Source organism: Gossypium arboreum, chromosome 12, assembly GCF_025698485.1.
Source record: "Gossypium arboreum isolate Shixiya-1 chromosome 12, ASM2569848v2, whole genome shotgun sequence".
In the NCBI taxonomy this organism is placed as follows: domain Eukaryota; kingdom Viridiplantae; phylum Streptophyta; class Magnoliopsida; order Malvales; family Malvaceae; genus Gossypium; species Gossypium arboreum.
Genome location: NC_069081.1, coordinates 11,723,397 through 11,737,071, shown reverse-complemented (window position 1 = coordinate 11,737,071; position 13,675 = coordinate 11,723,397). Strand labels below are relative to the sequence as shown.

At 32.8% G+C, this 13,675-nt stretch overlaps 1 protein-coding gene across 1 annotated transcript; it reads right to left on the bottom strand.

The window, feature by feature from the left end:
- Window positions 1–5,739: 5,739 nt before the first annotated feature.
- LOC108477199 (uncharacterized) lies at window positions 5,740–7,555 on the bottom strand. Its single transcript, XM_017779670.2, has 4 exons — window positions 7,324–7,555; window positions 6,724–6,923; window positions 6,584–6,647; window positions 5,740–6,424 (listed from the first exon to the last, which is right to left on the bottom strand). The coding sequence occupies exons 2-4, from the start codon at window positions 6,891–6,893 to the stop codon at window positions 6,131–6,133; spliced, it is 528 nt and encodes a 175-aa protein (XP_017635159.1). The 5' UTR covers window positions 6,894–6,923; window positions 7,324–7,555; the 3' UTR covers window positions 5,740–6,130.
- Window positions 7,556–13,675: the final 6,120 nt, after the last annotated feature.

Here is a 13,675-nt window from a genome sequence, read left to right as displayed (position 1 = left end):
TTACAAAACCTCTATCAAGACACTCTTTGATCAAAGTGTCCAAAAAACAACCAAGTTCCCAAGTAAACCAAGAGCCAGAAAAACCCAAATTTGACAATCCACAATTAAAAATTTTTTGTCGACATGTGCCTAATATCCTACAATCGACCCTTACACTTCTCAAAAGACCATATAATCTCATTAAAATCTCCCATAACCAATCAGGGAAGAGAAGATAGATGTGCTATACCTGATAGTAAATCCTAAGGAACCTCCTTATAGCGCTTATCCCGTAAATGACAAATTGCCTATCTATGGTAGAATTAGCAACTTAAAAGCCAGAAAAATCTGAATGAAGTAGAGTAGCAGTAGGAATATCCTTCACAACCAAAATCGTAGATGGGATCGAAACAAAAGTAGGCTAAAAAGAACAACCAACAGCTGTAGTAGTAATCGAAGCTGCAACAACTAGGACAGGGATGGAAGAAGTAGGTGAAGTAAACACAACAGTTGGCGAGACAACACCAACAAATAACCTAAACCAAGCAACGATTTATTAGCTACCCGTGAAGAAACAAAATCTTGACCTCGATAGGAATTTGTAGTATTCCGGACATAATGCTTGATTAGGGAAGCCTAACCAATTCTCATAGGCAACACCCCTACAAGGAAAGAAACAGATGACTGAGAAGGGCTATCCCCATTAGTATGCCCAAGCAATCCACAAAAATAAAAAATAGAGGAAAACACTTATACTTTATTTGGCCTTGGACAAATTGCTCTTCTGAATGCAACGAGACAAAAACAAAGAAGTGGTTGGGGAACATCCAATTTAAGTCTCAAACAAAGAAATTTACCCTAAGCTATAGCACACAACTCTTCATCATGTCAAATAAACCAACCAATATGATTACTCAGTCGTATCGCCACACCAAGCGATAAGAATTTCGAAGGAAGACCATAAACCCAAACCCCAAAAAAACAAAGTCAGGAATCATAATCCACCAGCCACAATGCAACATAATATTCAACAAGAAGTATGTGATTGTCAAAAGTCCATGGGGCACCCTCGAGCACCTTAGTTGTAACGCCCCAAAATTTTAAGTTTTGAATTGTTAGAAATTGTCAAGTGAGTTAATTTGATTCAATGGTTAAGAGTGTTGCCTGGGTATGTGAGGTTCTAGGTTCGATTCCTTCTCTTTGATTTTTTTTTTTCCAATTTTTGTCCCTATCTTTATTTATGCATATTTGACTTAGATTTAATTTTCGCTCAATTTGTTTCAAAGATGAGCTTACTGGTTCAGTGGTAAAGCTTTAGCTTACTTTTTGGTCTTAGGTTAGAATTCTTGTGTGAGCAAAATAAAATTACTTTTGCTAAGGACTTTGAATGCCGCTCAGCTAGTGGAATTTGGGTTAAAATTGAACTCTAAGAAATTTGTTAGATAAGGATTAGATTAGTGGGTTAGTTGGGATGTTATGTTAATTTTTATTTTATTTTGTCTTATTTCTTTTGTTTTGAAAATTAAAAGATATTCCCAAGATTTGTTTCCCATTATTCACGCTCCCCACGTTTCCCTTATTATTCCCATTCGTTTGTTTCACGTCAATTCTAGTAAAAGAATTTCTAAAATTTGTTTCTTTATTTCTTCTTCTTTCTACTCCAATTTTTCTTTACTTTCTTGTTTATGGTCCCTTGTGCCATTTAATTTCGATCGTAGGCGTGTGATTGAATATTTTGGTACTTTGTTCTTGTGTAAGTAACGCTTTTCTCTTCTTATTTCGTTATGGGGGTTTTCCTTTTGTTATCTTTTGTTAAAGTTGAGGTTTGTGTGATGCGTTATTCCGTGTTAATCGTCTAAGGTCTTCTAAGTGAAGTTCACAAGACAATTAATCCTCTAGTAAGTTAAGACTTGTGGTGGGCGGCTATTTTCGTTGGGGTAAGTGGTTAACCGTTGTGGTGGGGACTTTTGCTTTTCAGTAGGAACTTTGATCAACGTTTTTGTCAACATTATTTGTTGAATTCGCGTTCAGATTTGGTAAAAAATATGTGTTAATTAACTCGTGTATACAGTTAATTTAGGTATTGGATTACTTGTTCTTGAAACTACATTGGAATTTTATCCAGTGTATAACAAAAAACCCGAAAAATAGCAAACGGAAGAAAGCCGAAAACTAGACTGTCAGTGCCACACGATCGTGTGACAGGCCGTGTGCCTTCACGGCTTGGGTCAATTGGACCGTGTGGCCCATTTTTTGAAAATTTTCCCTTAGGTCATATTTGTCATGCGAATCGAATTTAGCCTTTCCGTAGGGTACGTATGGTATAAATATATCTATAAACCATGATTTCTAATGCTCTGTTTCTGTTAAATGTGACTTATGAACTCATGAGATGTATGTTATATGTAATAGCATGATCTGTTTTATGATAATATGATATGAATCTGATGTGTATATCATGTTAGACATACACGCATTTGATATTTGTTTAATTTTGCATGTGCATTGGGGTGAGATTATGGTTATGGAGGAAGTGTTTGGTAGTTTAATTTATCTTCCTTATTTGGCGGCTCAGCCACATATTTCTGTTTCTGACGGGTTACTGCGTATTGTTCTGGCAGCTAGACTGCAAATTTTCTAAAAAGTGACACACGATCACTTAGCGGTGTATGGGGCTGGATGGGTATTTAATACCCTAATTGGTGTATAGGGATGGTCGGAGATGGTGTGTAGCGGATGGGGGTTGGATCTGAATCTGTATCTAATATGCATCTGTTTCTATATCTGTTTATGAAATATATTTGATTGGTATCTGAGTGTATATATGCTACATTATCTGATGTATCATGTGTGTCTTATTTATTGTTTGAAATAAGTTACACACTGAACTTGTAAGCTCACTTTCTGTTTATTTGTTCTCAGGTAATCTACAAAAATAGAACAGATCGGTGAGATGGGAGCTTGGTTATTTATATTTATATTACTTTTCTCTTAACTTTGTTCAGATTAAATTCGTTTTGTTCATTTGACTATTTTTAGACTTTTGGGACTATTTTTTAATTCTGAATTTCATTTTCCGTTTTAAACTGTTTTAACCTTTTTAGATTATATGAAAACTATCTACAAAATGTTCGCGGTTTCCAAAATTTTGTTTTAACTAAGGAATTCCATTGCAAAAGTAAGTGTTTTTTTTATAAGTATTTATCTGCAAATTTTAATGAATTAGTTAAAAGAGAAAGTATTACTTAAATGGATTGGGGAAGGCAACTACCAAAACAATTTCAAAACCGAGATAACTTCCTCGAGTTTAGGGCCTCTCACCTTCTGTAGCTTGCAGACCAGCCTGCAAGATGAATCTAGATATGCTCCCACATCCCCTTTAAGCACGATTGCAGATGATTCAGTATCAGTGAGACTAAGCCGATGACACTCATCTACTATATTCGCCGCCATAAACTTCAAGGAAATCTGAAAACACAACGGAAGAGCTATCAAAAATCCGAAGAAAAAACCGACCCTAAATGACTAAGAACTCACAGAAACTAATGGAAACTGACAAAAACTAGAAAACAAGACTCAAAAGGAAAACTTAAACCACCTCAGACAGACGAAAGAAAAGAAAGAGAGAAAAACAGGGGTGGACTCGAAAGATGATTGAAGCTTTGAACAAGAATGCTTTGTAAAGGCTGTTGATTGAGCTAGAAAGGCTGTTGATATTAGATGTCTTGTAGTTCACCTTCACTGACTTGTTTTCTTCTCATGCTTTGTAAAAAAAAAAAAAAAGAAAGTTCTGCATCTCCCAATCCCGAGGTGCCCGTATAACTGTGAACATCTAGTAAAATGTTTCAAGATTTTCGTTTTTGCCATTTTTATTCAATTGGAACATCAAAATAAGGATACACACAGGTCATATATTAAATTCAACTTCATTTATTATCACCATCATGTTACAAATTCCAATAAAATAACATTATTCATCATATATATTAAAATTTTAAACATAAAAGCTAATAATAACTTCAAATAATCAAATTGGGTTAATACATTATTTGTGACTTGAATATAGTAATTTTTCTCGCATTAATGTCTGAATTTTTTTTGCTTTTGTGTTTTATTCTTTAATTTGATGATTATTATCACTGCAGGCATAAACTTTTTTTTTTATCCAAGTTAATCATTGAACTTGTAAATTATTCCCATATTGAGACTGAATTTTTTTTATCCAAATTAATATGAATCATTATCAAGTTTAGGCCCAAAAATTATTAACCAACCAAATTCATTAGTAACAATTAAATTATGACACATCATAATGTAAGTGGAAAAAAACTATGTACAAAAATATATTTAGTTAAAAGTTTATATAATAATAAAATAAATATTTGATTAAATCGGTAAGGTTAATAGTTTTAAAACTGTAGTGTCAAGTAGACTTATTCATGGTTGAGTTATCTGCCTAAGTCCACCGAAATTTGAAAGGGTTAGAGTACAAATATAAGGCTCGAGAAATGGGTTTGGGCCAAAAACAAATAGGTCCGTTTAAAATATGGTTGAATTCGAACTTGAACACAATACTTGAGCCTAACCCAGCCTGGCCCGATTTTAAATTTGTAATATTTTATATTATGTTATTTTTATATATATTATGTAATTTATAAAACATGAAAATTAAATCTATAGTAATATATAATACTACTATAATGTAAACACTAAAGAATGTTAAAAACTATACATAAAAATTAATAAATAAAAATATTAAATATTAAATCAAAATAATATAAATATATTTTTAATTTCTTTTAAAATTAATATAGTCGGGTCTAAAATGAGCTTGGGATAGCCTAGACTTGTCCATGGGTGGGGCAGTTAACCTGCCTGAAAAGTGGGAAGGTTTGAATAAAAATATAGACTCGAAAAATGAGTTTGGACAAAAATAAAGCTCGTTTTCTAAATGGGCCGATCCTCGAGTAAGGTTTTTTGGCTGGGGCTTGGTCCGACCTGAATTTGAAAAAAAAAAAGTAGCTACTGTTTTTTTACTATTTTACCATTGCTTTTCATTGTTTTGCTATCATTTTTCTATTATATTGTTATTGTTTTATTGTCTGGATATTATATAACTCTTACTACTATTTTAGAGGTATTTTGCTTATTAAGTTGCACTTATCTTAGTGTTAATTAAATACTTTTTAAATTTTTTTCTCTTTGTTGGGAAATATTTATTTTAATATTTTTAGTGTATTTGATATATTATTTTTAAATTTATTTTTAAAAATAATAAAAATAATTTCAATATGGTGAGTATAGTCAAACTTGGATATTAACATTTTTATTTAGATCGAGCTTGGACAAAATTTTAAACTCATTTGTTAGGCCAGACCTGAACCTAAAAAACAGGCCTAAACTTTTCATTTGACCTAGCTCAACCCATGTACAACTCTAGGATAACTATTTATAATTATAGAAAAATTTAGATAAGTTTAAGCCCATATTTCGGAAGAACCTCTCGTATCAAGTTTTATTGATTTTATATAAAAAAATTAAAAAAATAAAAAAAAAATCTTTGAAAAAGTTGATTTAGCTATTTTTAAATAAATTAAAACTTAATTTAAAAATGTCAAGAATAATATAGATATTAAAATATTTTGCGTACCATCATCAAGGATTGTAAAACGAATCCGCACAACGGATTTGGATTACAAAATCTGTTATCCATGAAATTAATTCAACTTTGAATAATAAATATCCGAATCCATACCTCCCTTAAAAATCAATGATAATCAAGGAATATATCATAAAACCATAGGTAATTTACAGAGCAATGTAAACTATGCAAAAAATCAAATCACCAGCCGCACGATCTATACAGATTTCTCCCATGGTGATCTCCCCAAAACAAATATATCAATCCATATTGACCCAAATCTTACATATATTTATATTACAAAACAAGCATTGCTGGATCCCTGCATGATCCCATGCTATTAGACCCCAAAAACATATCCATATATACATTACTAAACAGATTCTCTCTTTCTTCCCCCCAAAATATATCCAAAACTTCCTTGTTAATCCTGGCTTTCTTTTTCTTTTTTCTGAAATGGTGCTGGCACTTAACTTCCTTCTATGTACACTTGGATTCTTAATTTAAGTTCTAAGCCGTAGCAGGGATGGAATTTTGGCGATCCCTGTTAAGACAATCAAATCCTTCCACTCTAACTGCGGCCGGTTTAAGGCCAAATTTCATCCTAACACACCCTCCTTTACGTGCCAATGATGACGGCGATGATGGAGACGGAATCTGCAAAGTCGAAAGGGCTTGTGCAAGCCTTTCATCTCCGAACCGAGCATCTTGCACAAGTGGATTCGCAGCCCTACTTGGGGGCGATCCACAAAAAAACGGAGGTGATGATGCTATAGATTGTTCTTCTTCTGTCCCTAAATCGTCCTATAAAAACGACCAAAACATATATTAACAACCAACCGAGTAAAAACAATTCCATCTTTGAAAATAAACCATTAATATATATGTTTGATACGAGTATGTAAAGAAAAATTAATTTAACCAGCAAGCAAGAAGAATCTTAAGATTGAATGATATTGATACCTTATTGAGGATGATATCCAGAAGGTCCGCACCAGCTTTCGAATCGCTTACCTCGGCTTGATGACTGCAATTGAAAGGACAAATCAATTAAACGAGAGACCCTAAAAGCAGATCAAATCAACCAGAGAACAAAATTAGACCTCATATGCAATCTCAATGGCTTGGTAGGGTTATTGGCGAGGATCTCAATTCGCCGAGGCTTGGGGCAAACAACGGCACCGCCCTTTTGATGATCAGTGATTGAGATAAACCCTCTCAACTCTTCGTAAGCCGAAACGGTGGCGTTCTGCTGAAGATTGCAATGATTCATCTTGAAAACCCAAAGCTTCGGAAAGAAGGCCTATTCAAACATACACCCCACAGCAAATCAACACCAAGATTTCAATTAAATCTTTAAAAAGAAAAGGAAACCCAAACTCAATAAGATTACAAATAAAGATCTTCAAAACTTGGGGTTAATTGCATTTTTAAAATAAATAAAAGAATGCCGGATTAATAAGAAATTGAAGGGATTAAATAAGAATGAGAAACCGATACTGGAAATCCAAACTGTTAGGGATTAAAACTTTTCAGATCTGTTATAGAAACGCTTTGAACTTTGACTAAGAAACAGAATAGTTTTTAACAGAATAAAACTAGGAAAGAAAAACAGAAACCCAGATCTGCACACCAAAAAATTGTGAACATATATAAAATTAATTAAATTTGAAGGATGGATATTTGAATTTTTTTCACATTACCTGAAGGAACCCTTGGAAGAATAAAAGCAGAGAAAGGGCGGGTGCCACGAGGAAGAAGAGAGCATGCCAAGGCGAGGATGAATTATATAGAACTCTTAAGTCTAACCTAAGATTTATTATTATTAAAGGTGGGAAGGGTACAAAAATTGTGATTTCACATTCGTTCTCTCAATTCCTAATTTCATTATTTGACTCCTTCAAACTTATAAAAGCATATAGTCTGATGACACACAACTAGGTGGGGAAAAGAAATAAGACTAATATAAAAATATTTAAGCAATTTTTTAAAAATTTCTTAATTGGATTAACAGCCAAGTTTAAATCTCTAGGAGTGTATGCTTTAAAATTAAATTAAATTACATATATAATTCTTCTCATATTTTACTTTTTAATTAAATTAATGTTTAGTTGAATAGTAACACTAATTTAATCCAAAATTTAAATAATAATATTGTTGTTGCAGTGTTCATTTATGAATGAAGTTTGGACATTCCTCCGCCCAAATCGCTATTAGTTTGTGCTATTCAATTCTAGAAAAAATTATGTTTTTTTATATCATCTATTTAAGTTTATGTAAAAATTTGACTGAATTTCGTGTAATGAGTTAATGCCAATTAAGTTTAAAAAACCATAAAAACCATTTTTTTAAATAACAAATATTATTCTAAGAATATTTTTATATTAGGTAAACTATAAACTTAGCCATTTTGCATGGTTCAAATTATTTTTTGGTCACCAAATATTAAAAAAGTTACAATATGATCACTAACGTTATCAATTTGTTACATTTTGGTCATTAGCGGTCTAATAGTAAGCTACTCTGGCATATTATATCAACATTTTCGATGAAATTTTTAGGTCAAATTGCACAAGTAATCCTTATTCTTTTTCTTTTTCAGCAATTTAATTCTTTTGTTTATTTTTTTTAACTTTTCTTTTTCTTTTCCTTTTCCTTTTTTGTCCTTTCCATCATTGTCCTACTATGCCATTTTTTTTATTCCAACTATCAAATGAGAGCTTCTCTTAGTTTTTTATTTTACCCACACTAGACCAGTATAACCTTTTCCCATTATCAACTATTAGAAATTGTAGATTACAAATTTAATTATTGATGAGCACTTATTCAAATTTAGAAAGTGATGATTTATCATTCAATGGATACATTTCCATGGGACATATTTCTTATGTCCAACATGAAGGGTTGTGACTTTTCAAAATAGGATCCATTGAGTGCATATAAATAGAGGGTCTATGGTGCCCACAAAATTACTACAATCAATCTTATTTTCAGAAATTAGAGTAAGAGTTAGGGAATTCCTCGATTTCGCTAATAAAAGGAAATTCAAAAGCTTCATTGTATCTTGGGAGGACCTTTGTCTTAACCCCCCAGCAACTTTGTGTGGGGGTAAACAGTTCTCTTTGGAAAGCATCACCCGCGCCTCAAAGTCTATTATTTAATTCAATATCGTCTCCGGATCTATCTTCTCCACTTAATATATTCAATATTCAAAGAGAACTAATTTGGAGATGGCGGCAGAGACTACCACCGCATTCAAAGTGATGAACCAAGAGTTTGTGAAACTTGATCGATTTGATGGTTCAAACTTCAATCGCTGAAAGGACAAGATGTTGTTACTTGTTGCTGTCTTAAATATGGCATACGTTTTGGATCCAAACCTACAACCCTTGGAGGATCCCACCCCTAATGCAAACCTTGAGAAAATTGTGAAAGTGGCCGAACTCAAGAAGAAGCGTGAAGAAAACAACTTCACATGTTGAGGACACATCCTCAACACCTTGTCTGATCGATTGTATGATCTCTACATGTCGATGTAATCATCGGTGGAAATATGTAAAGCTCTTGAAGAAAAATACAATACCGAGCGACAAGGTACTGATAAATTTTTAATGATTAAGTATTTTGAATTCAAAATGCTTAATAGTATCCTAATCATGGATCAAGTCCATGAATTACAAGTCTTTATAAACAGGCTCTGTGACTTGAAAGTTGTTATTCCGGAATTATTACAACTCGGGGCTATCATCTCAAATTACTCTCGTCTTGGAACAATTATCGAAAGAAACTTCTACATATGGCAGATGACTTTAATGTGGAGAAAATACTTAGGCATTTGCATATTGAAGAGGAAACTTGAAAGCGTGATGTAATGCATCTTCCTCAAAGTTCTAAATTGAACCATGTGAGCAAGTCCAAGAACTCTCGAAATGGTAAACGAAAGGCCACATCCGAGACCAAGGGCGTGCAAGACAAGAAGAAAAAATCTCATAATTGTTATAATTGCAATAAGAAAAGACATTATATTAAGAATTGCAAACTTCTCAAAAAGAAGCAAGATGCCACAACTTCTAAAGCCAATATAGTGGAGGACATGGACTTAGTGACCATGGTTACAGAAGGGATCGAGAGTTTGGAGATTGATATGATTACCAAACTCAACATAGCCATAACCGATAAGTCTTGTAATTGGTGGCTCAACTCTGGAGCTACTGTCCATGTGTGTAATGACCAACAACAATTCAAGAGTTATGATCTAGTGGCAAACCATGAAGTGCTTATGGGAAACTATCAATCGGTTAAGGTGCTCAGTCAATGGACGGTGGAACTCAACTTCACATCTGGAAAGATTGTCCCTCTTGAAGAACAAAGCTTCAATAAAAACAATCAATGGTGATGAAAATTCGATGTCCTATGAAACCTTTTGAAGAATGATATTCAACAAGCTCCATTAATAGCTCTAACCAACACCCTAAGGCCAAACCCTAGTAAATTGGAGGGTGAAAGTTCTACTACGACTTCAAAAAGAAAACCAAGAAGAAAACCTACTTCTAAAATAAACAAAAAAAAACTCACAAAGAGAAATAACTCAAAGAGTTGAAATTTCTTAATCAATGTATGTCAATAATGAATAATGAAGAGGCCTTTATATAGGCTTAGCTAATTACATCCAAATAAAACTCTCAACTATAATAAAACTCTAATTAATCTAAACAAGATGTAGTTTTAGTATAACTAAACTTTCTTGTTGACTAAGAAACATAAAACTCCTAAACAACTTTAAATACTTAAAAAATCCTAAAATTCAAAATAAATAACAAAATAATAAAACTAACATGTACGATATTGAGCTCATATATAATAAAAATTAAGCTTAAAAATCAAATCTGATATGATTTAAACTTGAATTAAAGCTTGTAACTCATAATTTTTTGTAATAATCTTGTCCAAAAATTATGTTCGCCAGTCTTCACTAAAACAGTCATAACTTGAGTTGTTGAACTTGAAATCGAGCAAAGACCATTTCAGAGCTAAGAGATAACTATTCAAATTCTATGCAAACATATCAACCTATAAATGCCCAGCTCCCATCCAAAAATTCATTGCAAGTTGACTAATCTTTTGAGCTTGAAAATTGACAGCTAGGTTGAATTGACTTTAATAAATTTCACCCCATCCATGCGTGTATCACATGCCAAAATCTTCTAATACAATTGAAAACATATATATATGCATAATAAAACCTCAATTTGAAGGGTGATGCGAAACTTCCAAGCCGAAACCTCAAACTTCTCAATGAATCCAACACCTATGCATTTAAACAACTAACAAGTGATATCGATGAGCTCAATAAGTAACATGAACAAGCCTACTTATCCTATCTAGTTATTAGTGTTGAGCCCTATGAATATTTTGTTCTCAAACTAACTTTTCCACACCAAATGTTTCAATTGAGTCCATTTCTCTAATTCAAATTATGAGGCTCGGCTTGTTATTAATGATTTGTTAACCATTCACATTATGAAATTCATAAATTAGACTCTTATCAATTACTCAAGTGCTTAATCAATAAATATCCTTTTGGCCATAAGTCCTTAGTAGTTTCACTCACATGTTCCATTTATGATCATTTGATTCATAAATGTCAAACATTTCCTTTTCATTTCTCTTATTAGGGTATAAGATTATCAATTATCTTATTATACCAAATAACATCCAATTATGAATCAATTATCCAAAAACATAGTATCATGACATGTTCTTTATTCACCTATTAATTTATTAAAATTACCATTCAACTTGTTTACTCTATAGCTTTAGTGCATACCAATTTAGTACACTCATACCATTTTTATTCATAGGCAAATCTCATTATAAAGTTTAATTTGTTTTACCTTTAGTAAACTCTAGTAAAATGACTCGGATGCACAGGACCCATCCATAACACACAAGAAAGCACACAAGTACTTTGTCCTAAGTTAGCATAACACATCCCTCCTAAACACACTAGAGAGCATCGAAATGCTAAGCCTCTAAAACACACCGAAGAGAGTTGGAAAAATCTGATTTAAAAATGATTTTCTTACACAGTAGAAAATTAAAAATTTTGAGACCAAGTCGGTTTGTAATATTTATAGAACTAAACCTTTTCCGAATTGCATCTGTGTTTTTGGCTAGACGAATCATTATCGTTCTTGGCTTTCAATAGAATGACCTTATCCACTATTCTAGTACGACGAATTGCTTCGAGTGTGGACTCAGAAGAATTTGAATCAAACACAAAACCATCAATTATTTACTTTATTTTCAATGGGAAAATAAAATTCTCTCTTTAATAGAAACTGATAAATTTGTAATTCTCAAAGAATAGAATTTATGCTAGAAAATAAATCTCCACTACTCTTTCGTAGAATAACAATATCTCAAAACTTGTACATCTAACCCTACAGGTGCCATCTATTTATAGGGGGAAGAAGTGAAACCCTTATTGAATTAGTAGAAGTCTATTTCAATAGAAAAACAAAATCCTAGTCTAACTAGGAGAGAGAGGGGCAAAAACCTTTGTAACATCCTTAACCCTAAATCGTAGCTAGAACAGGGTTACAGGGCATTACCGGACCTTTCAAACAAATTACGAATAATATACAAATAAATATCTAATATACTATAAAACATTTATAATGTCCCTTTTATGGACCTTCGAGGCCCAAAATATGTATTAGAAGTGAATCGGGACCAATTTGGGTGCTTGGGAAATTTTTCGTGAAATTCTAAAATTTTTCCTAAGTACAGGGCTCACACGCCTGTATGCCAGGCCGTGTGGACTCAATATAACCCCTTTACAATAACCTAACCAACCTTGCAAATTTTAAATCGCAATCAATTCAATTTTAATATACAAATACATTTAAAACATATCAAGACATCAATATGATAATCTATACACTAAACATTCACAAGCAACATTAAAATTAGTTTAGAAATCTCATTCTATTCCATTTCAAAGTTTAGTATCATATGTGTCATTTTGTCTTTTTATCCTTTTATACGACCATTCAAAACAACATATGTCATCTTTTACAACCAAACCCACCATAACAAACATACATAACCTAGGTACATGCCACATTTACCAAAAAGAAATATTCATCACTAAGTTTCTGAGGCCAGGATCGGCTCTGGATGCTAGATCGGATCATTTGACTTCTATTAACTTGCACACGGAAAGCAATCGTACGCTGAGTATGGATATACTCAGTGGTGTTACTATAATTCAAATTATTAAAGTAAAATAACAAATAAAAATATCAAATTATATAACAATTAATTCATAAATAACTAATTCATTCTTAACTTTCACTTCTCAACAATAGCAATTCAATTTGGCTATTCATCAATTTGATATCATATAACATCTCATTGGAATTGTAACACCCCGAATTTGGGCCTAGAAGTATTGGGCCTTGAGTGGGGGTCCGTAAGGAGGTTGTATATAGGTATTTAATTGTACAATGAAATGAAACAATTAAATGTTTGTTTTAGTGGTTAATGGCTTTGAGAAGTGTTGGAGAAATCTTGGGTTCAAACTTGGGCTTTAGCAAAAATTTTGGTATTAAGTGAAAAAAACCTAGATGCTTGGATGAGGGCCTTTTAAATTATTGTGTTAAATAAATGACAAAGGAGCAATGTGGTCTAGTGGAAGTGGAGTAATTAAGGTTGTATGGGAGCCTGGGTTCAAGCCTTGGCTCTTGCAATTTATTCTGTTTTTTTTTTAAGGGAACCTGGACTTTGGCCTTTAGACCTTATAATTAATTGGGGATAAAATATGACATAAAAAGAGCCTGTGGTGAAGTGGCAAGGTGGCGTCATAGAGTTGGCAAGGAGGTCCAAGGTTCGAAACTCATGGCAATCAAAGAGCATTTATTTTGCTAACAGGGGGCGATAAGAGTTGGTGTTGAATTTAAACTCTGATGTTGGAAGGATCCCACATCGGGAAGCTAACATAAGAGTGGATGCGAAGCTAGCTTTAAATAGAGAGAACCATGAGGAGAGTAA